This window comes from Trichosurus vulpecula, chromosome 9 (assembly GCF_011100635.1).
Source record: "Trichosurus vulpecula isolate mTriVul1 chromosome 9, mTriVul1.pri, whole genome shotgun sequence".
Taxonomy (NCBI): domain Eukaryota; kingdom Metazoa; phylum Chordata; class Mammalia; order Diprotodontia; family Phalangeridae; genus Trichosurus; species Trichosurus vulpecula.
Genome location: NC_050581.1, coordinates 100,752,099 through 100,779,361, shown reverse-complemented (window position 1 = coordinate 100,779,361; position 27,263 = coordinate 100,752,099). Strand labels below are relative to the sequence as shown.

At 38.2% G+C, this 27,263-nt stretch overlaps 1 protein-coding gene across 1 annotated transcript in view; it reads right to left on the bottom strand.

Moving 5' to 3' along the window:
• Positions 1-27,263, bottom strand: part of ADAMTSL1 (ADAMTS like 1) — a 371,558-nt gene that overhangs the window by 210,935 nt on the left and 133,360 nt on the right. The window contains exons 7-9 of the mRNA XM_036739597.1: positions 26,740-26,897; positions 11,795-11,906; positions 4,329-4,467 (exon numbers count right to left, since the gene is read on the bottom strand). Of these exons, the coding sequence (XP_036595492.1) occupies positions 4,329-4,467; positions 11,795-11,906; positions 26,740-26,897 (409 nt within the window). The remainder of the gene's footprint in view (positions 1-4,328; positions 4,468-11,794; positions 11,907-26,739; positions 26,898-27,263) is intronic.

The following is a 27,263-nucleotide window of genomic DNA, read 5'->3' as shown; positions in this document are numbered from 1 at the left end:
GCTGTCCAAAGAACCGATACAGGTAACAGCAGCAACAAACTGCAGAAGCTTAAAGATCAGAGATCTTCTAATTCAATCCCCCCATTTTACAGATGCTGAAAGGGAGGCCCAGAGAAAAGAAATGATTTGTCCAAGGCACACAATTAATGGTCGACCTGAGATCAGAATCTGACTCCTGGTCCAGTGATGTTTCCAGCATTATATGACATACTACTTCTCATTACAAGAAAAAGTTTTTTAAAAAAATCACTCCTGGGGTCCACTTTGTTACCCATGCCTCCACTGTGTGCTTTGCTAGGAATAATTAAGGTAACTTAGAGTAAAACTAGATGATGCACGTCAACACAAAAAGGCCAGTAAGGCCATTTGGAGTTCCAATGTACAGCCATCCAGGACATGCAAGTTTATGACTGCTTCTCTTTAAATTGCTAGAGGAAAGGGGGAAATCTGGATACAGTTTTGCTGCTAGAAACAGATTTGTTCACTAGTGATGGTGAGGATGATAGTGTGACAAGTGAGAGCTTTTTTCACTTGTCCAACAATTTAATCCCCCCTTACTTGACTTGGATTCAGAATGGGGATCCCATGCCAAAGAAGGGAAAAAGGGCGACTGTTCTGTTAGTCTCGCAGCTTGTCTCATAAACCTTGGAAAACTGCTGTCTAGTACAGTTGTCCTAAAAAAGTGTTCAAGGCTAAGGCCGGTGCAGAACGTGATGTACATAATTCCTAGTGGACCAATCTTGTCCCACTGTTTCCTATGCAGCATCTCAAATGGAATTTAAGCTCCTCTTCAAATAATAACTCACCGGTTATCTAAACTAAAAACATAGCTGTAATTTGGGCAAAGCATATGCTTTGTTATGTTTAGGAGTCATCAGAAAACAGGTTTGATACTTTACCCAGAAGAACATCTGATGGGGAGATCACTGTGAAGCCCCACAGAAGCCTGTTATTAAACTTCCATCTCAGTGCTAATCCCTTCTTCAGGTGATAATGGCATTTCCTGATCACGGTTTAGATGGCAGACTGTGCAGTCTGACAAACAGCACATAAGATGGGTGCATGCTTTGGTATGTTGCTGCTGTTATAGAGCAAAAATTCCTAAGCAAAAATTCAGTCCAGAAAAAAAAAAGACTTCGGATCTGACTAGGATGTCAGCAACGTCTGTAGTCAAAAGGGCCAGTGGTAGGCCTATGATATAACCACAGATGTCACTGGCAGACATAATGCAGGGGAGAAAGAAAAAAAAAAGTAGATGTGCCAAAAACATAGTAAGAGAAAAAAAATCAAAGGAATAGAGGAGAGAAACAAAGGAAAGGGGACATATGGTGAAAAGACTGACAATGTCACTAACAAGGGCTCCGGAGGTACCATAGGTTCGCAGTATCTGGAGCTGGGATCAACTTTAGCGGTCATCTGGTCTGACTTCCTCATTTTACAGAATAGGAAACTGAGGCTATGAGAGGCTACTTGCAGATGATCATACAGACAGTAGAGTCAACAGAACAAGAACAGAGCTGACTCCAAGTCCAGGCTTCTTTCTACTACACCATGCTGCCTTCTTTATGCCTCAGTTAGACCTTCAATGTGGAGGCTAGAAAGAAGTTATTTGTCTGTTCAGGATGCTAAGGATATCATGAGGTCCCTAAGAGCAAAGAATTGGCAATATTTACAGTCATAGAATTTTGGGGATGAAAAGGGACCAATTTCTTCCTTTTATTGATAAGAAAACTGAGGCCTTGATCACAAAGGTGGTAGGTTGCAGAGCTGGGGCTTGAACTAAAAAACTTGAGTATGTTTTTCAATAAAGGTACCTCTCTTCCTTGCTATCTTGGTGATCTGTCAAGTGATACATGGCAACTTTAAAAATTCAGAAATATACGATTTTTATTAGAATTAACAATCTCAACATTTTACTTTTTTGAATCTTTTGACTGGGCACCTAGACATATCTTTTTGTGCTCTTTTCCCCTGGTTGCTTTATTAGCTAGAAAGCAACCTAGAAAGAGTTTGAGCCCATAATAATATGTGATAGGAAGGAGTAGGGACTGCTACTGGAATCACTGGATAAAGTCTGTCCCAGATAATGATCTTTGCCTTTAGTATAGAATAGAGTTTGATGAATTTCATAGTATTACCTGAAGGCAATGCTTGATCTCAGAACAGTACAGCTCCCTTCCCAATTATTTTCTCTCCCTAGTATAGCTCTTAATTTTTACAGCTTTGCCTAATTATTTCTTGAATTTAAAAAAACCTGCTTCCTGACATCTGTCTCTAAGTTGTTTTCCCTCCCCTACTCTTTTTTTCACCACCACCTGTCCTAACATTTATACATGTGTGGTGGCAGATTTTAAAAAATAACATGGAAAATAGAAAGGGCATAAATTTCACATGTAAGCTTCTTTCAATGCAGAATTGCTTTGCTTTTGGATAATAAGGAATAGGCCAAAAATTCTACTCCAACAGAGAAGAGCATATAAGAATCGATGGCCAGAAAAAATGAATGTTATTTTTTTCTGATTGTATTTATTTTCTTAAAGTGTAATTATCATAAAATGCTTTAATGTTGAAACTATCCCTCTGTGACCATTTGGCCTTTGCTATTTCTTCTTAGTTGGGAGAAATGGATCTCCCAGAAAAACATGTCAAATTCTTTGAGAGTTTGGACAGTTTCAGGGTTTCAGGGCTAACTGTGCAATGCTTGTCTCCTGTTAGACTGACCTATCTATCTGAACCAAAAGCTGCTATACGCCTCATCATAACAATATTCCTGCCTTCTTGTTGCAGCTGTTAATGCGGATGTGAGTTTAAGGGGAAGTACTTTTGCAATGGGGATGTATATGGACGATAAAGATTCTTCTTACTTAAATATCTTGGATAATAAAATTTCTAAATGTCAGGATTTCCCAAATAAAACAGCTAGAACACAATTTTCACACTCTATCCAATTTTTCACACCATATTCATTTCTTTAAGTGGACCCTATTCTTTAAATTTTCTGATGTAATATATGAAAATAAACTTCCAACCACCTTTATGCTTGCGGTTGTTAAATATTGGTTCTTTGGAGTTTTAGGTAATGAAAATATTTTCTTCTGAGTTCATTATGATGTTTTACTTAGGTGGCATGATTAATGACAGAAACTGAGGCATTAGATCATATACAAAATTTACTATTTCAAATGTAAGTAAAAAATGGTGGAGGAAACCTAAGAACTAAGGTCCAATAGAACATTTCTAAAGATAGAACTATTTTGTATTCACATCAATCCTGAAACTTTTTTTTAATAGTTCAAAGTATCATTTTTTATATGTTAAGTGATTGGTAGCTATGTCTTTAAAAAAAAATTGCACATGACCCTTCCTCATACCCCTGAGATTTGAGAAGTCCATTTATTCAACCCTACTATATGAGTTCATGACTCGAATTGTAGGGTTGCGAAGGTTATTGGTTTTTAACATTCCTTCTCAGAAGCTGAGAATGATTAACCTAAATTCTGGCAAAGAAACAACAGGAAGGGTTTCAATTTCAATTGCAAATGCCACTTTCAAGAAAATTCTCTCCACCCCTAGGTAGAGAGGCTCACTCCTAGTCGTATTTCATTCACCAGGCTTCCTCTTTATCTTCCAAACAAGTTGGAAGGAGGTAGCGAAATTATGGTTATAAAAGGGAAAACATAATGTGCAGATGTCATTTCTTGAATCCACTAAATTAAAAACTTGGCTATTTTGCAGTCATTGTCTAAGCCTGCATCTGCTCAAATGTAGCAAAACCTTAGCTTCTGTGAGGCTCAGTTTCCTCGTCTGTAAAATGAGAGGTTGGACTTAGATGTCCTTTGAGATCCTTTCTAACTAGAAATCTCTGATCCTTTGGCTATTCTAAGAATTGTTTTGAGTCTATCTCTTGGTTAGATCTGTCAGGGAAGTATATTTATATGTGGGGTGTGTGCTTGGCCAAGGGCCAGAAACTAAGTCTCTTCTCATCATGCTGACCAAGATGAGAAAAATCTATGGTCTGAGAACACTGCACCAGGAATAGTCTAAGAGTCATTCATTATCAAGTGTCATATAAGGCAGATGAATAAGGAACCAGAGTAAAATATATAATGTCAACAAAAATCTATTGAGATCCCTCTCCTTATGGATTATCAGATTGCACCGAGCAATGGTCTGGGAATGACCCTCAGATACTTCTGCTATAAGATTCAGCATAGATGATCCATATGCAGGTTTAGTGCACATGAAAACATTTTGAATTATGAGCTATCTTTTTTCTTTTGAGATAATTATTACAACTTATTTTAAACCACTTATCAGAGCAGACTGACCTGGCAGGACAGGGGTCCAAGTTACATTCTTGAAGCTTTGGTTTGGGCTTGATATTCTCAGGGTAATAGTGGCAGTACTGGTCTGCTACAACCCGGCTGCTCCGAAGATCGTAACACTCAGCCGAGGTCAGCTGGTAACCTGCAACATTCAAAGCATCCAGACAAGTTCAAGTAATGTAGCAGACACATCAAGACAAATTGTTCTTGTATTTGAGTCACTTGGACATTAGGTATTTTGAGAGGCGTGTTTGTTCTCTCCTACACCAACCATTTATTAGGCTGCTTTAATAATCCTACATTAATAAATGACCAGTTCATTCAACACAATTCCATGGAACTCACATTTAACCATTTATTATACTGCTTTGATAATTTTATATTAGTAAATGGTTGGTTCATTCAACACAGTTCTGTGGAATTCATATTTATGGAGTTTCCTGAGGGATTTTTTCAAGCTGGAATTGAACCAGTGACCTAAGGATCTCCACAGACTCACTCTCTCCACTCCATTGCATTGTACTCTTTAGAAATTCCACCTTTTGAAATCCCACCCATCCTTGGAGGCCCAAGTGAAAGATTAGACATTTCTTGCCTTTCCTCTTCTGCATGAGAGATGAGTGATTTCTCCTTGATCTGAACTCATAATACTTTATTTTTCTTGAGTATTTATTACATTTATATTTACATTATATTTATTAGTGTATCTTCCTTGCTAGAGTATAAACTCCTTAAGGGAAAGAGCTGCTTTTTTTTCAATTTGCATTCCCCATGGCCCCCAGTAGGTGCTACAGTAGGTGTTTAAAATTGCTTGTTGAAGTTAATTGAATTTGTATTTCTTCCAGAATCCAGCACAGTATGCTGTGCAAGGCAGGTTTAATAAATGTTTGTTGCTGCTTGAATCAATAATTTACAAAGCCATGATTAGAGTGTAAGTTTTCAAGGATACAAGGATCTTGTATTTGTATTCAGGGTCTTGTATTTCTTTTGTGAATTCCAATAATCTGATATAGTGTGTTGCACACAGCAGGTACTCAGTAAAGCCTTGCTAATTAATCAACGATTTAATCTATATCCTCAGCAATGGATTACCTCAATAATGCACTAAAGTAATTAATCTGTCTCCTTAGTGACTTGGTCACCAGGAAGAATAAAGTCTATAATAAATAAACACACTTCACAATATCCTTAGGCCTTTCTTCATGGTATTCTGCTTTTTAAAATGTCCTTAAACTTATGTTCTACTAATGCACATATTCTCCCTAAAGAGTCTTGCCTTCCCTCTTGTCCTTAATTGCCTTATGAGACAAGTCCTGGTCTTGATCTCTGACATCCTTCTTAGGGAGAATTAATTGATTGTTCAATCAACAAGCAATTATTAAACACCTAAGACATACAAAGCACTTGGTGATGGGGCTGAAAAAACACTAAATGAATAATTCCCACTCTCAAGGAACTTAATAGTAGAAATATCTGGAAATATCCTCTAGAGTATCAAGACATGAAAATGACAAAATATTGATGTAGATGTAGTTAAATAAAGGAGTATGATAAATCTATTTTCAGTCTAAAATAATCATTTATACCAAACCATATATACCAAACTTGGCTATATTACAAAATTCCTCAAACTTCCATTCTAGCTTTCTGTATGTAGATACGATATTGAGGCCAGAGACACACTTAAAATGAAGACAGTAAGTCTTCAAGCATAATCTAATAATTGGTCTCATTCTTAAAGTCAGTGAACAAGCATTTATTAAGTGCCTACTGCTGAGATTCAAATAGACTGGCCAAAGAGAAGTCCATTACTTCAAATACCACTTAAAGCCACTTTAGGAGATAATGAGATTCAAGTAGGTTGGTCAATGAAACACCAAACTAACGGGGGCCCCTCCACCCTGGGCAAATGGGCTGAACAATAGAATAATGATGTACCTAGATATACTCAAAACTCTGAACTACCCCCATCCCCTTGCCTGGCTGTCCCTTGTTACCTCATCTCCCTGACCACAGCAGGTTTTCCTATATAAGAATCCCTAGTTTCTCCTGGCTCGTGGGAGTCTCCCTTAAGGAACCATCTCCCTGAAGTGGGCTGTCTCCCTGGGAGGGGGGGGCGGGGAAGGAAAAGGGGTTATGCACTCTCTCTTAAGGAATTGCTGTCTCCATTAAGGAATGATAGTCTCCCTTGAAAAGCTGCTAGGTTGGGGGTGGGGAAGCTGTGTCTCCCTTAAGGGGCAGAGGAGCCTGCTTGGTGTGTTATGTTAGCTGGAATAAATGCCTTTAACTTGATTTGGAGACAGCCTGAGCTAATTCTTTTGAGACAACCCCACCACACACCTCAACATTTTGGGGTGCCCCTGAACCTCAACACCTACTATGTGTCTGAAGTGGATGGAGTGCCTGGTCTGGAATCAGGAAGATTCATCTTCCTGAGTGCAAATCTGGCCTCAGATACTTACTAGCTGTGTGACCCTGGGCAAGTCGCTTGTCCCTGTTTGCCTCAGTTTCCTCATCTGTAAAATGAACTGGAGAGGGGAATGGCAAACCATTCCAATATCTTTGCCAAGAAAACCCCAAATGGGGTCCCAAAGACTTGGACACAATCGAGCAACAACAAAAATAAGCTAAGCAAGAGCTAAATAAGTATTGGGCAGGATTTGGCCCTTAGGTCATAGTCTGCCAACCACTGCTCCACCCTGCTACAATCTTTTTAGGTACAGACTTGGAGACATCCAAGAGAAAGGAGGAGTGAATGAAACTGCCAAGGAAGACAAGAAATGGTTAGTGAGTTATGAATAGACCCAAGAAAGCTAAAAGAAGAGATAGCATATTGTCAGAGGAGTGATTAACAGTGTCAGAAGCTACAATAGAAATCACAGAAGTCAAGAGCTGAAAAAAAAACCAACTATAAGATTTGGCAATTAGGAAATCCACTGGTGATCTTTGAGAGAACAATTTTACTTGTGTAGTGGGGGCAGAAGCTCTGTTGCAAGGGGTCAAGAGAAGAGAGTGATTGCATGGTGAGGAAAAGAAGGCATGCGACTTCTTTTCTTTCAGTAGATAGATGAGCTAGAAGGGAAAAAGTGTGAAAGCTATTTTAGTAATGGAGAGACTTCAGGATATGAAAAGAGCCAGTAGAGAGAAGAAACGAAGACGCATGAGAAAAAGGGGATGATTTTTGGAGCAAAGTCCTGGAGAAGGTAGAAGAGCAGTGTGAAATAACACCAGGAATTATGAATCAAGGGCAAAGAGAGAAGGATTAGGAGAAGATCAAGGAAGCCATATTTTTAAAGAATACAATGGTTTTTAAATTGATGGCTGCCACCTACCTTCCCCTAGGGAAGAAGGAGTAGTTGTTAAAACAGCTTTTGCAAAGTCTTAGGGATGATTTGAAAGTATCTGCAACAAGCAACCCAAGTCTGGTTGGATTTGGAATTAGAGCACCTGAGTTTCATTCCTGAATCTGCCCATCCTGAATCACCCATGTGACCTTGGTAAGGTCACTCGACTTCTTTGCCTGATCTATAAAATGAAAGGGTTGAAGCACATGATCTCTAAAGTCCTTTTCAAATCTAAATCTTTGATCACAAGTGCTTGAAGATAACTATCATGACACTCCATGAGTATTCTCCAGGTTAAATATTCTTAGTTCATTCAACAGATTTTCATATGGCAGAAACATAAGGTCTGGTACCTTACTTGATTAAAAACAGTTTATACTAGAATAAGACAGTTCTTGATCTCAGTTTCCTCATCTATAAGCTGAGGATAAATAGTAGGAACTACTAGCGTTATTGTAGGGATGAAATGCACTTTGCAAATATTAAACCGCTATGTTAATAAAACTAATAAAATAATTATATTATCTATTACTCCTCAGGCAAACAAAGGTATGTGACTTGTCTAAGGACACACAGCTGGGTGTTAAACATGGATCTTCCTGACTCTGGACTCAGTATTCACCATCCAACTACCAGAAATCTCATCTAGGAGTGGGCAGGGATGATAATTGTGGGGACTAAGGCAAGAACACTGCTTTGGTACAAGACAACAGATGTCACAAGAACTATATAAAGTGCTATGGTGGTCCAGTTGTTGGACAAGAATAAGTGATTCCGATGTTCAGATGACAACATTTTTCAAAATACAAGAAAGGACTGAAATGGAAACTCTATTTTTAAGAAAACATATTAGTACCATATTTGTGTCATATAAAGAATTTGGTAGGACTCCCTCTTCACCTATTTTCCCAAATAGTCTACAAAGTATAGGAATTAGTTGTTCTTTAAATGTTTGATAGAATTCACATGTAAAACCACCTGGCCTGGGAGATTTTTTCCTAGGGAGTTCATTGATGGCATGCTCTATTTCTTTTTTTGAGATGGGGTTATTTAGAAATTTTACCTCCTTTTCTGTTAACCTGGGTACTAATACCCAAACCAGGTAGAGTCAAAACAGAGAAAAAAAATTATAGACCAATTTCTCTAATGAATATTGATGCAAAAATTTTAAATAAAATATTAGCAAAAAGATTGCAGCAACTTATCGCCAGAATAATACACTATGACCAGATAGGATTTATTCCAGGAATGCAAGGCTAGTTCAATATTAGGAAAACTATTAGCATAATTGACCATATCAACAACAAAACTAGCAGAAACCATATGATCATCTCAATAGACGCAGAAAAAGCCTTTGACAAAATACAACACCCATTCCTATTAAAAACACTAGAAAACATAGGAATAAATGGAACCTTCCTTAAAATTATAAATAGCATCTACCTAAAACCATCAACAAGCATTATTTGTAATGGGGATAAGCTAGATGCATTCCCAATAAGATCAGGGGTGAAACAAGCATGTCCATTATCACCCCTACTATTCAATTTGGTACTAGAAATGTTAGTTGTAGCAATAAGAGAAGAAAAAGAAATTGAAGGCATTAGAATAGGAAAAGAAGAAACTAAATTATCACTTTTTGCAGATGATATGATGATTTATCTAGAGAATCCTAGAGAATCAAGTAAAAAACTACTTGAAATAATAAACAACTTTAGCAAAGTTGCAGGATATAAAATATACCCACATAAATCCTCAGCATTCCTATACATTACTAACAAAGCCCAACAGCAAGAGATAGAAAGAGAAATTCCATTCAAAGTTACTGTAGACACTATAAAATATTTGGGAGTCTATCTGCCAAGACAAACCCAAGGCCTATATGAACATAACTATGAAACACTTTTCACACGAATAAAGTCAGATCTAAATAAATGGAAAAATATCGGTTGCTCATGGTTAGGCCGAGCTAATATAATAAAAATGACAATTTTACCTAAATTAATCTATCTATTCAGTGCCATACCAATTGAACTACCAAAAAATTATTTTACTGAGCTGGACAAAATAATAACAAAATTCATCTGGAAAAACAAGAGGTCTAGAATGTCCAGGGTATTAACGAAAAGAAATGCTAGAGAAGGTGGCCTAGCCATACCAGATATTAAACTGTACTATAGAGCAGCAGTCATCAAAACTACCTGGTACTGGCTAAGAAACAGAGGTGTAGATCAGTGGAACAGGATAGGAACACAAGATGGAGAAGTCAACAACTATAGCAATCTACTCTTTGATAAACCCAAAGAGGCCAGCTTCTGGGCTAATAATTCACTATTTCACAAAAACTGTTGGGAAAAAAAGAAAACATATAAGGATCAGAACCAGACAATGTTATTGTTAAGGGACCTCAGAGAATATTTGTATGTGAATAATAAATAACAAATAAATTAGCATGCCAATAATATGTGTATTATGGGACCTTAGAAAATATTTGTCCAGCCTGGGTTCTTTAATGGACGAGAAACTGAGACCTCATCGTAACATTTACTATTTTATTTTACAGCAAGACCCAGGTCACTCAATCCAAGAATTGGAGGGGATCTCGGTTTTCATCGAGTCTATCCCATACTTGAAAGGAATTCTCGTCCCCCTCCCCCTCTTCCACCTCCCAATGTAGCACTGTGCTATACCTGACAAACAGTCATCTACACTCTAAAGTCCTCTGGGGAAGAGGAACTCTCCACTTACCAGAGCAGGCCATTCCTATTTGGGACAACTCTAATTGCTAGAAAGCCTGAATTTGCCTGTTTGCAACTTCCATTGATTGTTCCTATTTCCGCCCTTTGGTTCTGGACAAAGCAAAAGGCTAATCCATATTTCATGGTTAATATAATAATATCCTGCCAGTAGCCTCATGTCTCATGGTAATAACTGACATTTAGAAAATTCTTTCAATTTTGCAAAACACTTTACATATGTTACTTATGTGCCTTAAAATGATCCTGTGGACCACAGGCATTAGTATTCCCACTTTATAGATGAGGAAACCAGGGCTCAAAGTGTGACTTGTCTAGGATCATACATCTAGTAAGTATCACATACAGTATTTGAATCCAGATCTTCGAGAGTGTAAGCCCAATACTCAATCGTCTAAGCACTGATGAGAAAGAAATAGCCAATTTTCATTGAGCATGTTTCTCATTTAAAAAGGAAAATCTCCAAAATTTTTCTTCAAATTTTCTTCAGTGAAATTATTTCCTCTGTTAGTCATTAATCCAGTTAAATGCCATAAAATATCAAGTTCTAAGAAATATCAAATTATTGGCCGTTCATCTTTAAACAAAGCATTGTCGTATTCAGAGTAGACAGATCAACTGGAATTACTCTACTGAAATTCTCAAAATGTTGAATTAATGTTTTTAACAAGAGAGTAGAAGCATTTGATGGTATATTTGAATAGCTGTCCTATGTTATGAATTTAATATGTCTTTCCACATTTCTCTTCGGAATCAGAGTACATGTTAGTTTTCAATGGTTCTCTCTTACCATATATGAAGGTGTATCAAATGAGTTTTTACAAAAATATACCTCTCTTGCCTTTGAAAACTAGCCTAATCTGTTTCTCAAGGATTCTGATTGCTAATAAGTAACTAGGGTAATTTTTACTCCAGAATGAGTTTGCTTATTACCTAAATAAATGAATTTATTTCAATTTGAAGACTGGGTATCGGGCTCCAATCCCAGTCTTGCTCCTTAGTTACCTGTGTGATTTCTGATTCCCTTTCAGCTCTATATACTGTGAACCTAAAAAGCCAATTTACTCACTTCAGAATCAGAGACCTCGAATTCATCGTATACACCTCAGCAATTTAACTTAATGTTAAATTAACACAAATCAAAGCAAATTAAGTCTCATTTGGAACCACAGGGTTTTTCTTCTATTAAAATAAACAAAATAAAACCTCTGCTCCAGAAAGGAAGGATGTTTTAAAAGAGGTCATCATCCTTCTTACATAGGAGGAGTACTTTGTCTTCATACAAAGGTGATTAAACCATAACACCAAGCTTTTCCCATTGGCAAATCAATATTCATCCACAGTAGCCACTTCTTTCTTAACTGATTACCTCCTCCACAGGTTGCTGAACAAGGGAAGAAATCAGTCTCTCTCCACCGGTGAATGATGGGCTGATAAAAGATGAACTGGACAGTGCTATCAGCAGCTCCAGCATTGTGGACCTGGAAGAGACAAAATGGTAGGAGTGGTAGCAGTATTGGAGGGGTGGTGCTTAGGAGGGGGAAATTGGCAAAAAAGAAACACAGTGGGATCTTGTATTCTCTATATTTCTCAGTCAGCTGTGAGGCTACTGTTGAAAATCATCTATGGAAATCTTCCCGTTGCCATATTTTGTAGAGAATCTGGGATTGCCGACGTCATCTTTTAAAGTAAAACATAAGGATATTTTCCATTCTCTTGGAATCTTTGATTTTTTTAAAATTCTGGATGTCTTGAAAAAATAAATCCCTAAGCACCTTAAATATTGTGTATTGGGCAAGCTAGGTGGCACAGCCGACAGAGTAGTGGACCTGGAATTCAAATCTAGCCTCAGATACTTACTGGCTGTGTGACCCTGGGTGATTCACTACTGTTTGCCTCTGTTTCCTCATTTGTAAAATGGGAATAATGATAGTATCATTTACTTTTCAGGGTTGTGAGGATAAAAAGAGATAATGTTTACAAAGTGCTTAGCACACTACCTGGTACACAGTAGGCATTTAATAAATGTATGTTTCCTCTTCCCCTTCTTCCTTCCTCCCTCCCTTTCTTCCTCCCTCCCTCCCTTCCTTCCTCCCCCCCTTCCTTCCTCCCTTCCTCCCTCCCTCCCTCCCTTCCTCCCTCCCTTTCTTCCTCCCTCCCTCCCTTCCTTCCTTCCACTGAAGCATGGGTTTCTTCTGTATGTATCTGGTCAGCTATTCTTTCTGGCCTTGACTTTCAAAGTGTCATTTCCACTTTCTTACAAAGCACATGGGGTACTGAGGTAAATATCAATTATCAATTATCAGAGATGTAAGACGGACATCCAAACACTGGCAAGATTTGTTTCCCTTAATTTTTGTTTGTTGTCCTATGTCCAGTTTAATCCATAAATGCTCTCCAGATGATGTGGCTTATCTGGTTCTCAACTGAAACATTTTGCAGGCTCTTGTCCTTTTCAATGCTTTTTGCTGCTTTGGAGAGAGTTCAGCAAATTATTAAAGCCTAGGCACTAAGTGACATAACACTTATTTTCCCTGTGGCCAGAGCAGCACTGAACCTGGGGGATAACATGGGATGTATCCCTACTCTTTGCATTAAAAGGTGGGAATATACATAAACATCAACTACAAAAGGGGGAAATAAGAGGACAAAAAGGAAGACCCCTCCCCTCCCCCAAAATTAAAGAAGATGAAGCCTAGATGTGTTTTCTAGAAGTTGGAAAGAAAAATGGAAAGTCCCTCAGAAAACATTCTAAAGGGAAATACAGGAGAGTTTTTAGGTGACGTCCAAGTCCTTAAAAATTTTGCTCTACTAAGGGGCAGGGTATTGTTTTTTATTGAGGGTAAGCAATGATGTAAATTTTCTATTAAAAATACAGCTGTGGAAATTTAAAGTTTTCAACAATGAGGAAGCCTTTCCTACAGAATAATATCAGCCAATCTTGTGAGTTAGAAATAAAATATCTAATTGCCTGCTTTGGGAAACATTAATCACATGTTTTAAAAAGGATCATTTTTAGCTCACAAAAGACAATAGCTCCTTTGGGACATGAGTGACTATCATTCTGAGAACTATTTGATGATGGCTCTAATTTGCACAAAAACAAAAAAAAGGGAGAATTTACTTTTCCTTTCTGGGAAAACAAAACAAACAAGCAAACAAACAAATAAAAAAAACCCTAAAATTTGACAACACTAAAAAAGAGCAAACAATCTGTAGGGGGCTGCTGTGAGACATAATAAATTTAAAAGAATTTATAGTAAAAAAAATAGAAGAAATAGAAAAGGAGAGGTCATATAGTTTTCATATCAAAAATATAGAGGATATAAGAGTAGCCTTCCTGAGAGAAGCCTTGTCCTAAATTAGCAACTGTTCTGTTTTCCAGTTTTTCTATTGGTCTGAGGAGAAGAGAAAAAAAATGGTGTTGAGGTAGGTCCTTCCCATGATTCCCTGGGAGTTACTTTACACCCCAAGAGTTGAGAATAAGTGTCAGTGAGCACCTATGGGATGAAACAATAGTTTTAGAGGAATATATATATGTATACACACATATACATATATATGTGTATATAATATATATGTATATATATATATATGTATATATATATTTAAATGCTAAATACAAAAAAAAACATGCTGACCAAAAAATGCTCTAGAGGAAGGATTCAAATAAACACACAGTTTTGGGTTTTGTGCTTTGTTTTCTTAGTCTTATGAATACTTAGTATTCAAATGGAACTATAATTGTTCCTTCCAGTGGAGTAGGTATATCCCAACCAGGCCTGTCTATCCTATGTGCCTCTTATCAGCAGCCTCAAATAAGTTTGCCACAGGGGGTCCATCCAACATGCTGGGGACCTGCCTCACTCTCACTTGACACCAGGAGTGGGATTTTAGGAGGGCACATCATCCCATGCTCTGAGGATGTCTTTTCTTCTTGTTTTTCTCCAAAGTCCCTTATTTTTTATGTTGGAGCCTGCTCACACCCAATATGGGCCTTCTTCATTGTCCTCTGTGTGATATTTATTTTAAATTCCTTGGATACTGTTATGTTCCTTGACTCACAGCAATGCAATGAGTCAAAAATAGTCTTTAAAAATTATTAGGCAGTACAGTGAACTGACCCTGCATAAATATTTATGGGAATATGGTAGATGACAAGTGAGATTATCTTGGTATTTCTTTATGCCAGTTCAGTTTTCATTTGTGCACTATAAAAAAAACAAAACATGAGGGCTTCATGATCCTAAAGCTAGGTCTTTAAAGAGGGTGATCCCTAGGGAGTGAAAGGACTAGATTCCTAGCAAAGCACAAAAAAGGGGGGAGGAGCTAATTGGATTCATACTTTGTTGAAAGGTAGGGATAAAGATGGGGACCTATTATTTTATTGGCATGAAGAACTCCTGGGTGTGGAAACTCCATCTATGTATGTAGGACAGAGTCCTCTCTGCAACTCAAAATCTTAGTGAGTTGCTTAAGCAATGAGGAGTTTAGATTTGCCCTGGTTACATGATCAGTATGTTGAACCTATCTCTGAGGACTGCTCTCAGTTTCCTCTGCTATTCTTCCTCTCACGTCGGAAGAATTTGTGATTAATGGATTGACATCACCTGGAAGGAAGGGCAGGCATGCACTCTGTTCTTCAATGTTTTTATCACTGACAAGGACGAAAGCAGAGAAGGCATGCTTATAAACTTGCAGATGATACAAAACCGAGAGAGATAGCCAACAAATTGCATGACAGTCAGGATCCAAAAACATCTCCAGAGGCTAGGACAATGGGCCAAGTCTAAGAAGATGAAATTTAAGAAGGATGAACGGAAAATCTAGAGGCAACCAAAGAGCTATTTTCAAAATCTGTCTTGGTGCCATCATGTTCTTCAGGGCTACACCCTTCCCTATCCTTATGCACCCATACTTCATTTTCTTCATAAAGGTTAGGAGTACAGAAGAATCAGACAATCCAAGGTATCTACCCACTCCACCTCCTCAGTATCTCTACCCCTACTTCCAAACATATGTACTCATGCAAAACCTCACCCTACAGAGAGAAAGAAGAGCCTAACCAGCCAGGAAAAGTTACTGGAAATTTCAGTTTGGTAGACTTCATATTTGCTTGCCTTCAGAAATGGATCAGGGTTTTAAACATGTCCCTATTCACATTGGGAGGGGGGGCGGTGAGTTCATGTGGACATGCTGCGGGTTTTGCTATCATCAGAACTTCTAAGGTATTTTGGTGGCATATTAGCACTTCAGCTTTACAAGCAAAAAATACTCAAAATCAGGTCCAATTCTGAAGTGTCTGTTGAGAGTTACAGTCTGACACTTTTTAAAGAGTAAAACACATCTGGTGTATGTAATTTTGACCTTATGTTAATAAGAAAAAGAAAGCTCTCAACAAGCTTTTCTTTCTTGGGACTACAGTTTTTTTAATGTTTCATTGAATGTAATGATATTTTACATGGAAATTAAATGAATTTGTAAAAAAGATGGTTACATTTCATAATACATATGTGAAGTGTAGCTACTATAAGACATCGATGGGAACATGATGTATACATGGAACAGGGAAGGGGAGGAGAAAGAGTGTGACAATTAACAATGATACGAAATAAAGCAACATTTAAGAGCAAAGATATTACCCCTACTCTAAGACTATATTCAAAAAGAAAAAAAAAGAATTATCTGTTCAAGAATTTTAATGGCATCATTATTTGTAATTAGGAAAACTGGAAGCATCCAAAACATTCCAAAATGGGAGAATAGATACAGCAACTGTGGTACATTCCAGTAATGCAATATTGTAATGTTGCTAAGACCAATAATCCTGCAGAAAATTATTAAAAAAATTCAAAGCAACAACAACAAAGAAACTGGAGAACAGAGAATTTGCTATCACCATATCAGAGGAAAAGTGAATGGGAATGGACAAAGAAAGACATTGAAAGTCTGAAAAAGCATGACCTTTGGTGTATTGAAATGGAATGTATTTAAAAGGAAATAAATACAAAGCAAATTTAACTGTTCCACTGATGTTTAATGTTAAATTTATAATAAGTCATTAAAAATATTCAATCCCTTTGCAAGGCCTCTCAAATGCATAAAGAGGGAGACATCAATGCCATGGAATCCCATTCCTCAGCTAGGGAAAAGGGAACTTCCAAACCCCAAGGATCTTCCTTCAACCAGTTTTCTTTTCTTCTGGCTGTTGGGATACCAAGAAACTCTTTTGCCCCAGACATGCCTAGCAGGGAGGCTGGGCAGTCAGGAGTCACCCCCTACCTGCCTTGGCTGTACTTCAGTCACTCCTCTGATGAGCTTCTGTGCTAGAGAAGAGAGAGGGCACTGGGGCAATGGAGGGGGTGGGGAAGGGAGAGGATTGGAGAGAAGGCAGATAAGTAGTAGCCTCAGAGGTGTAGTTTGCCTTAAGGTTATGTGACTTTGGGCATTGGCATCAAGGGAAAAAGATTTTATTATTGGGGAGTGTGTGGGGGAGTATATGCACAATTGTTGGAAAAAAATCCTTATGTGTGGAGATGTGATGAGAAACAGGCAAATACGTTTATTAAAGAGCCTTGCAAGTTACTGAATCCAATTTTGGGACACAATAATGGTCATCCAAGTGACTATACCCATGAATCTCTTGAGACTAAAAGGCTAAAAAAAAAGTTTGTACTTTGGGTTTCCAAAGCAGGTAACTGTAACAAGATGTTCCGAGTGGTTCCCTTCCATGAAAAAAAACAAGCACGTTTGGCAGGGCAAATTAATGCTTGCATAAAATCTCTCAGGGTGACTTTGACCCCTTCTTTCTGCAGGCAGTTATCTTTTCTGAAAAGTTCCCTGGCCTTTTCACAAATGTGGCTATGGAGTTGAAGCCTATATTTGGAGAATTAATTTAATAAAAAACAAAATTATTTCAGAGATGTTCTCCTCCAAGATGACTTGGCACTCCAGCTGCTACAAGAGAGTATCTTTGAAGTAGAAAAGTATGGTAGGGAAAGTCTTGGAGTTGGCATCAGAAGACCTGAGTTTAATTCAAGAAATTTGATTCGATTCGAATCAATTCAACACACACTTCCTAGACACCTACAGTGTATAAGATGAGAGGTGCTTGGAACATTGCAGGGGTTCTTAACCTGGCATCACTGAAAAAACTTTTTGAAAAAATATTTTTGGTAACTATATTTCAATATTTTTGATTGCCTTTGCAGTCCTATTTTTTTTAGTTTATATATTTAAAAACATTATTCTGAGAAGGGATACATAAGTTTCACCAGACTGCTGAAAGGCTCCATGACACAAAAAAGCCTTAGGAACTCCTGAGGTAATAGAATTGGGTAGCCTTGTAATTAGCAAGACTTGGTTTAAGTCCTGTCTCTGAAGTCTAGTAGCTGTAGATTCTCATTCTTCTCCAGGGTACACTACGGAATTCCTCTACCATGCCCCAGTTCTTCGTCTTTAACCTTCTCTCCAGACTTGTAAGGACATCTAAGTGGATAGAGTGCTGGGCCTGAAGTCAGAGAGATTCATCTTCCTCAGTTCAAATCTGACCTCAGACACTTATTAGCTGTGTGACCCTTGGCAAATCACTTAACCCTGTTTACCTCAGTTTCCTCATTTGTAAAATGAACTAGAGAAGAAAATGGCAAACTACTCTAGTATCTTTCCCAAAGAAACCCCAAATGGGGTCATGAAGAGCTGGACACCACTGAAACAACTGAACAACCAGCCATTGGAAATACCCTCTGCCTCTGCAATGCCTCCCTCTGATTCGATGACTCCTCCCAAAACCTCCACTTAAAGATATGCTGTGTCTTATTCCTCTACAGGCTGTACTCAGGACTCCCCTCCAACATTTTTCAGCATTCTACTACATGTTGTCTTTCCCATAGAATGCAAACTCCTTGAGGGCAGAGGCTGTCTTTCCTTTTACTTGTACGTGTATTGCCAGCACTTAGCAGAGTGCCTGGTACATAGTAGGCCTTAAAAATGCTTGTTGAATTTACCATATGGTTACGGGCAAATCACTTAACCTCCAAGAGTTCCAGGCTACTCTTTAAGACTATAAGATATATGGGAGTTCCCGATTTGCCTCAATGGAAGGAGTTTGACCCTGGAAGCTCCCATACCTATGAAATTATAAGTCCAGAACAGCAACAGCAAAAATGAGGCACAACGCTAGTTTTCGGTCCACTTACTGGCAGTGTGACATTCAGCAAATCACTTTCCTTAATTGCCTGTCTCCTTAATGGTAAAATGAAAGGTTTTCACTCTAAGGTTCCTTCTAGTGCTAATTCCATGCTCTTTGGGACCTAAGCCACTTACCTTTTCAACTTCAATTTCTTAATTTCTAAAATGTGGACCATTATACTTGCTCTACACACCTTTATACTGGAGTGGTCTTTGTAGTGGAAATGAGAGAACAAAAATGGCTAATAAGGAATTGATATCTAGGAAAAGTAAGGAGACAGTAAGAGAGCACGTAGTGTTCCTTGATGAATTCAGGTAACCTGGTCCAGATGAACTCAGGCACAGAAAAAAAAAAATGCATGTGATTGCTGAGCCACTGTTAGTGAAAGTTATAAGATCATGGAAAACAGGAGAGGAACCACAAGATTGAAGACAGGCAAACATTTTCCTGATTTTTCAAACAAGAGCAGAGAACAGAGCCTGCACACTAACGGCCAGTAGGCTTGACTTCAAATCCTGGGAAAATCCTAGGATAGATCGGTAAAGAGACAGCTAGTATACATTTAGAAAAGAAAGTGGTGATTACATAGAGCCAGGATGGCTTCATCAAGAACAGGTTTTGCCAGACTAATCTTATTTCCTGTTTATCATAGGGTTGCTAAACTGACAGATTAGGTGAATGATTTAGACTGCCTAAATTTTGGCAAGCCATTTAGTAAAGTATCTCATACTGTTCTTGAAGAATAGATGTGGACTAGACAAAAATAAATTTGAGTGGATTTGGAGCTGGTTTGAATGGGTAGATTAAAAAATAATAGCTAATGGCTCTAAATCGACTTGGCAGGAGCTCGCCACTCAGGCGCCCCGTGGATTCATGTTTGGCCCTGTGCTATCAATTCTTTTTTTTATCAATAACTTGGATAAAATAATAGATAAAAGAAAAGATGGTCATCAGATTTGCAGATGGCACAAAGGTTGGAGGGACAGGTAACTCACTGGACAATAGCCAGGATCCAAAATGATCTTAATAGGCTAGAGCAGTGGGCTTAATCTAATTAGATAAAATTCAAAAGGGATAAATATAAAGGCTCATGTTTAGGTTAAAAAATAAATATCATAAGTATAGGATTGGAAAGTATGTTATACTGTAAGGTACTCCCCTCCTTTTATAAGTGAGCAGTTTGGTTGCTAACTAAGGCAGAAAATGAACTTTTATGTATAGACAAAGAATGGTATGTCCTTATCTTATATAATTATCTTTTTCATATGTGAACAGTCTAATTGCTAAAAGAGGCAGAAGAAGAAGTTTTTTTGGTATGAAAAACTGATAAAATAGATGTAGAAGAAACATTTTTTTCATAAAATGTGAGAAGGGACACAAGCTGGTAGGAGAACTGGATAGAAAACTACCCTTCAGGTAAATAGAGGGTGTGGGGATAACGGGGGAGGCCAGCAGGGCGATCTATTTCTGAGCAAAGAAACGACTGAGGGTATAGGGCATTGTGATCCTTTTCTTAGCTCATTCGCATGTAACTGTTTTTAGAGTCTGAGAAATTCAAACTCACAAAGCAGTAATAAAATAATTTTTGAAGATTTACTAAAGAATGTTAGTATCATAACTGATGGAAGGTTAGATTTCATTATTTACATCTCCTAAGAGTTAGATGAATTACTGACCATCAGGAGTCTCTGCCTTTAGAAGGAGTGAAGAATCCAGTCAGAGAGGAGGTGAACTCTTAGGAGAAGAGTTAGGAAAAGTCTCTTACAGAGAACCAAACTGATGAGTTTCTCTATGATTTATTTTGATGTAACAAGATACTGAAAACTGACTGGATGGTGCAGAATTCTGTTGGGTTTAGAACTGGCTGGGCTTGTTTAATATTGGTTAGAGAGCCACCCTGGGGAGCTCTGATGTTCTTTTCCTTAAACTCCTGTGGTTCCCTATCACCTCCAAAGTGGTTCATAACACGGTCCTTGACCTTTCCAGTCTTCTTATATTTTATACTCCCTGTTCCTTGGACTCCTCCCCTCCCTCCATATACTGTGATCCAGTGACACTGGCCCCCTTGCTGTTTCTCAAACAAGACAATTCATCACCTATCTCTGGATATTTTCACTGGCTGTCTCCCATGCTTGGAATTCTCTTCCTCCCTATGTCTGCCTCCTAACTTCCTTCAAGTCTCAACTAAAATTATGCCTTTTACAGGAAGCCTTTCCTATCCTCTCTTAATTCTACTGCCTCCATTCTGTTGGTTATTTACAATCTCTCCTGTATATAGCTGGTTTGTACACAGTTGTTTGCATGTTGTCTTCCCTTTCAGACAGAGCTTCTTGAAAGCAGGAACTGTCTTTTGCTTTTCTTTGTATTCTTTGCTCTTAGAACTGTGCCTGGCGCAGGGTAGGTACTTAAATATTTACTGACCAACTGAAAGTTTGTCATTATAATAGTATAACATTTTCCCAGTGACCTTTTAAGGGTAATTGTGAGTTAAAATGACTTGTCTCTCATTAGTTTGAGAGTAGAGGAGCAGATTTACTAAGTAGGAGAGTAGTGAGGACCATAAAGGAAACAGCTAGTAGATTTCTAAGGGGCAGATTGTTCCTTCAGGCTCATAAGGCATCAAACAGAGAAAAGATTTTATTTATATAGCAAAGGACCCAGAAGAGGCCACAGAAAATGAAGAGGCATTTCCTTCTTTTGGTTAAGCTGCCTCTCTCCTCACCCCCATCCCAGAGATCTTTAGAACTCTCATGACTCCCAGCGGGCTCCAGTGAAGGGGAAGGTCAAACGAGGTTTGCATGTCCCTGTTGCTCACTACCGTATATCTGCTCCTGACAGGTGCCCATTACTCCCCTGCCATGATTCTCTGTTCCTGACACACATCACGGTTCCTTTTCCTCCTCAGAGGAGTGGTTCAAATCCTGTCCTCTTACTTTATCATTATATTTTCTCTGGCAGCTTCCACAGGCTTCTGTATACAGTCAAATGTATGTTATATTATAGTATTAGCTTTAGAATCTATGCAATCCTTTCTTTATTCAAGTGTTTATGGGACCAGCAGCTGGCGCACTAATTATTTTTCAATCTTTTTATTTTCCCTGAGTCTAGTCTGGCTGTCACCTCAACAAATCCCAAATAGGTCCTTCCCTGATTGAGCATAAATATATCTTTTTATGTTGGAGATCGGTAAAAGCAATACCAAATGAATGTGAGTACTGAGTTGAGTTTCAAAACCCTCCATATAAGGAGGATCTTAAGAACTTGGAACATCTTTCTCCATAGAAACATTGTAAAATGGAGTTATTAGTTTTCCTTGTTTGAGAATCAAGGACGGAAAAAAAAAATTATCATGTCACTGTGCATTTCGCAAATATTTTCTCCTCTGGTCATCACAACAAACCTGAGAAATACTTTTATTTCCATTTTATAATTGAAGAAACTGAGGCATATCCAGATCAAGTTTCCGGTCCAGAGTAACACAACTAGTGTGTGATGTCAGATCGGAACCCAAGTCTTCCAGGCCCAGCTCTCTATCTAACGCACCTACTAGCTGCCTCTGAGAAGCACGGAGATACAGATAAAGGGCTAAACCTGCTATTTCACTGGTAAAGAAAATTTCACTAATAATGCGGATCAGCACCTTCTAGACTTAGGGAGTTGCCTAGAGTGCTGAGAGGTTGAGAGACTTACCCAGGGTCACACACCTAATATATGTCAGAGGAGAGACTTGAATCGGGATCTTAAATGGCTCCAAGGCTACTCAGCCTCTTGTATCCCAAATATATGTTTTATATTTGGGATTGAGTAATGGAAAATATTGACTTTTCTTCAATTAAAAAAGGTCTTTAAGCTATGGTGCTTTAGTGAGCAGTAGATTCTTTCTACTAAAATAGCATCTTTTCCAATAAGCACTGACTGTATTTGCCACCAAAATAATTTCAGAGTGACTTTCATTCAAATCATAACTTTCATTCAAACAGACCTGTCTCCACGTGCATACAGCGAGACAACTGATAGTTCTGAACTTTGGAGGTGAACCACTCAGTTATAGTCAGAGTAGCCCCCCAAATCCCTGACACGCTGCTACTTAAAGCATTGACACGGCTTACATGGACCATATTGTTGGCTGGGGGAGTACTTCCCCAGGAAACAAGATGAGGATCCAGCACAATTTTAAAGATGTCCAGAAAGGTCAATTTCAGTGCCTTGCAGGATAAACATTTGTGATGAGGAACCATCACTATTAGGAGGGACCATGAGGGTGGCAGAAGGAGCAATAGATTTGGAGTCAGAAGGCCTGAGTTTGAGTCTGGCGGCCATTATTTACTAGCTGTCTGAATTACTTCATCTCTCCTGGGGTGCGAAATCATGCTAATAATCTTTGCATGACCTCTCTCAGAGGTTTACTGAGAGGAAAGACCTTTGGAAGTTAGAAAGCACCAAGAGGGCAGCTAGGTGGCCCAATGGATAGAGTGCCAGGTCTGGAGTTGGGAAGACCTGAGTTAACATCCAGCTTCAGACAGTGGTGTGACCCTGTTTGCCTCAGTTTCCCCATCTGTAAAGTGAGCTGGAGAAGGAAATGGCAAACTACTCCAGTATTTTTGCCCCAAAAGCCCCCAACACAAAGAAAAAAAGCCCAATGATATCAGAAAGAGTTGGACATGACTGAAATGACTAAACAACAAAACAAAAGCACTGTATGGGTGTGAACCATTATTATATGTACAGTATGGTTTTCTTTTCTTTCTAAAAGATACTTTGGAAAATATAATTCCAATTTCAAGATGGAAAGATTGACAAGTGGGAAGTGGATAGACTAGTATGTCTATAGCACATAAAGGAAGTAAGATACGGCTTTACAAAGGAAAATCATTAAAATACTTAAGAAATAGTATATGGTACTATGAATGGAACAGGGTGTTCAATTATAAGGCTTTTTTTTAAAAAAAAGAGATATCTAAATGGATAATTAATAATGAAATAGTAATCTGACATTTCAACAATTTTCTGGATAAGATTATGGGGAAAGACAGTTTTATTCAATATAATTGGATGAAGGACTTTTTAAAAAAGAATAATTGGCATTTTTGGAACTGGCGAAACAAATTCATGAAATAAACACCTTAAAAGTAAAAATGTTTATCTTTGCATTAGAATAATTTTAGATTTGCCTAATTTCTCATGTTTTCTAATGAAAACTTTATTCATTTCCTTTTGTTTCCTGAAGCTTGGAAGTTATAATGGAGAATATAAAAAATAATAGCTTGCTCTGTGGTCTGAATGAAACACTTAAAATATGTCAGTTTTTCTGAAATAAGTCACAATTTCAGTGTTGGTGACAACAAAGTGCTAGATTCGGAGTCAGGAAGACCTGAATCCAAGTGTGATCTCAAACTCTTATTAGCTGCATGATCTTCAACAATTATTAAACCTTTTTCAGTCTTAGTTTACTTATCTCTAAAATGGGGATAAATAATAGCGCCTACCTTACAGGGTTGTTATGAGGTTCAAATGGAATAACCCACGTTAAGCAGTTTGTAAACTGTAAAGCTTTATATAAATGCTAGTTATTATAATTCCTTAGAAAAGTTCTTAAACATCAGCTTTTACATTTAGATGAAAAAAATGTATCTATGTTTTTAGAAGCAAAATGGGATTTAGAAGGCTTGCTTTTAGTTCTACCTGTACAAACTTGGACAACTCACTCTCTGCCTCTGTTTCCCTATCTGTCAAATTCCCTGCTTACCTCACAGGTATTTTTGGGGAGGAGGAGGATTAAATGAAATATATTTAAAAAGGCTAATTCCTACCTTTAGTCACTTGTTTTCTTTCTGCCTTCACTAGCCAGTGGAGTGCAAAAAGCTGGAACGGCTTTAAGTATGCCTCCCATGCCTGACTTTGTCTGTCATTCAAGGAACTAAGTCAAACTAAGTCAAGAAGGATTTGGCTATACGGTGTGGAATTTTTTCAGTTACAACTGCTGATGAAGACCAACTGGTAAAACTTGGAGGGGTTGACATTTGAGTTGAGAGACAGTACACCAATGAAATCATGGATATTTTGATGTGCTGAAATATTATTTCAGTATGTTAAGCAACTAAGTGTAGTAACTCTTTCAAGGTCCTCAAGGAAGTTTTACTCTGTGTGAGTATGTATATGTATGTATATGTATATTTATGTCTCTCTATCTCAGTATGTATGTATGTATGTATGTATGTATGTATCTGTCTATGAGAGACAGCCTGGAACAGCAGATTGAGGGCTGGCAGATGAGATGACATGAGTTTAAATCTGGCTTCTGACTTACACGGGCTGTGCCATTATGGATGCATTCTTTAATGTCTCATACCTTCCAATACCTTTCTAGACTATAAATTACAGAAGAGTTATTGATCTGCATTGGAGGAAAGGCATTCCCTATATCCACGAAATAATAGGTTCAGATATACATATAGACATATACACCCCAATGGAGTCTATTCTGTAGCACTCAGGGGCTTGAATAAGTAAAGACACTGCCTAACATTTTAAACTTTGTGTCCTATTAATCAACTGTAGCTGGATTTAAGGTGAGTATGATTATAGTTCTGTTCTTTGAGATCCAGAATTGAAATAATGTAGTATCTCCTTGACTAGCTAGAGCATTGGGAATGTCAGGAGTTTCCTCTGATGGTTTGCACCAGGACTTTTATGTGGCTGGAATCTGGGCTGGATTAAAGAAAGCTATCATGCTGAGTGAGATGGAGGACAGTCCTCTGGAACACCTCTTCAATCCAACCTCATTGCCTATCACATTTTCCTATGAAGTATTCCTACTTCCAGCTGCCACAGGGTCACCAAGCATTAGTTTAAATCAAATGTCCTCTGGCTACAGGTCTCATGATGAAAAATTTATAGAGTCCTGGACACATTACAAGTTTTACAGCTTTACAGCTGAAATCCTTCAGGTTCTTCTGACCTGCTGAAGGGGAAAAAATGTTTTATTTTATTGTGATTCCCAAATGTTCTCTTGGTGTGTGCTTTTTTCCTATAGAATGTGTATGTTGTTTCCAGCAATGTGTTTTATATTACCATGAAGAATAGGGAAGCTCTGATGGGAGGAAACAACTGAGTCTTGTTGCCAACACAAGAGAAAATAGAACTTGCCAATGGGACCATGATAATTCGACCAATGTCTTGGTATCATCAATTGGTTTGTAAGTTTTGTTGTAGACAGACATCCTCCATGATCCAATCACAGTGAGCACACAAGTGTCCTAACTCGCTTGTAAAGTCCGTCCCCTCTGCTCCCCACAATTAAAGATGTGTTGGCTTTTGGAACCCTAAACCCTTCATCATGCTCAGCTTTTCCCAAAGAATGTATGCAAGAATTTCCCAAAGACCTTAAACATGTCAGATGTTTATTTCTCAATCGTGAAGTTGCCATAAAGTGCAGGATGTAGTTTGCTCAACACCCTAGAATTAAATATTTCCTGGAAGAGCAGATTTTCCAAGGCTTCCATATGTTCACGCATACAGGCCTGTGTGTGTAGAATGCATGGATAGACTCATATAATATTAAAGCTGAAAGGGACTCAGTTATATCTAGTCCAACTCCCTAATTACTATAATAAAGAAACTGAGGACCAGGGAAGGGAAAATGATTTGCCTATGGTCACATAGCCAAGAAATGGCCGGGGAAGGATCTGTGTCAATGTTGTGTGATCTCAAATCAAACATTCTTTTTTCTATGTTATCTTACTCCTTCCGTATCTCAGTCTGTTGAAGTCAAAGCCTGGTTCAGATGGCATATGTTCTAAAAGGCAGGAAGTCACCTTCCCTCCCTATGTTTCTATAATTCTTTGTTTGGACCCCTACTCTGCCCTTGTTTCGTTTTAATTTGCATGATACTGATTCGTGTAGTTGCCTATTATAATTTAAGCTCTGTGAGGGCAGGAATGAAGTTCTCTTTCATCTTTCCCAGTTCTGAGCACAATGCTTTGCATATTATGCGTTTTTAAAAAAATTGTTTTGAATTGGATTGAATTTTATGGCCCCTGGAGTAACTTTTCACTGAGGTGACCGTACGTTGGTTCATTTCATAGTTTTGGCTTTAAATCTAGATTACGATGATTGCTTCTCACCTTGACAATAAAATCTGCAGTGAGGGGTCCGGCCATTCGCAATATCTCTTTGTCTGGAAACTTCTGGAAGTCCACACTGGAATTGTCCACAAGAAAGGTTCCTGTAGTGCTGAGGCTGTTTTCACCTTTGGTACCTTGTAGAGTCTTAGTTTCCAGATCTGCGTAAAAAAAAACAAAGGAAGAGGAGAGGTCCATATTTTCTAAACCAGCAAGGACACATGTAAACCTATATCCTGTTCCTGTCTCCCTCAGCTTCCTCTCCCTTCTGATTGAGGACTTGAGGGTAGAGCATTGAACTCCGCCCAAAGCCTTTGCAGAAGGCAAGACTTGGACTTCCAGGATGTCGCTTTCCATACGTACTTCTGCTTGGTTTTTACTCCATGGAACAAAATGTCCCGAGATGATCCTGTCCTGGGTACCCCCTGTTTTCTCTTCCACTCCTTTCCAGATTCTTTTTGTGTATTGTCTTTCCCAATTAGATTGTAAGCTCCTTCAAGGGAGGGACTGTTTTCCTTTTTCTTATT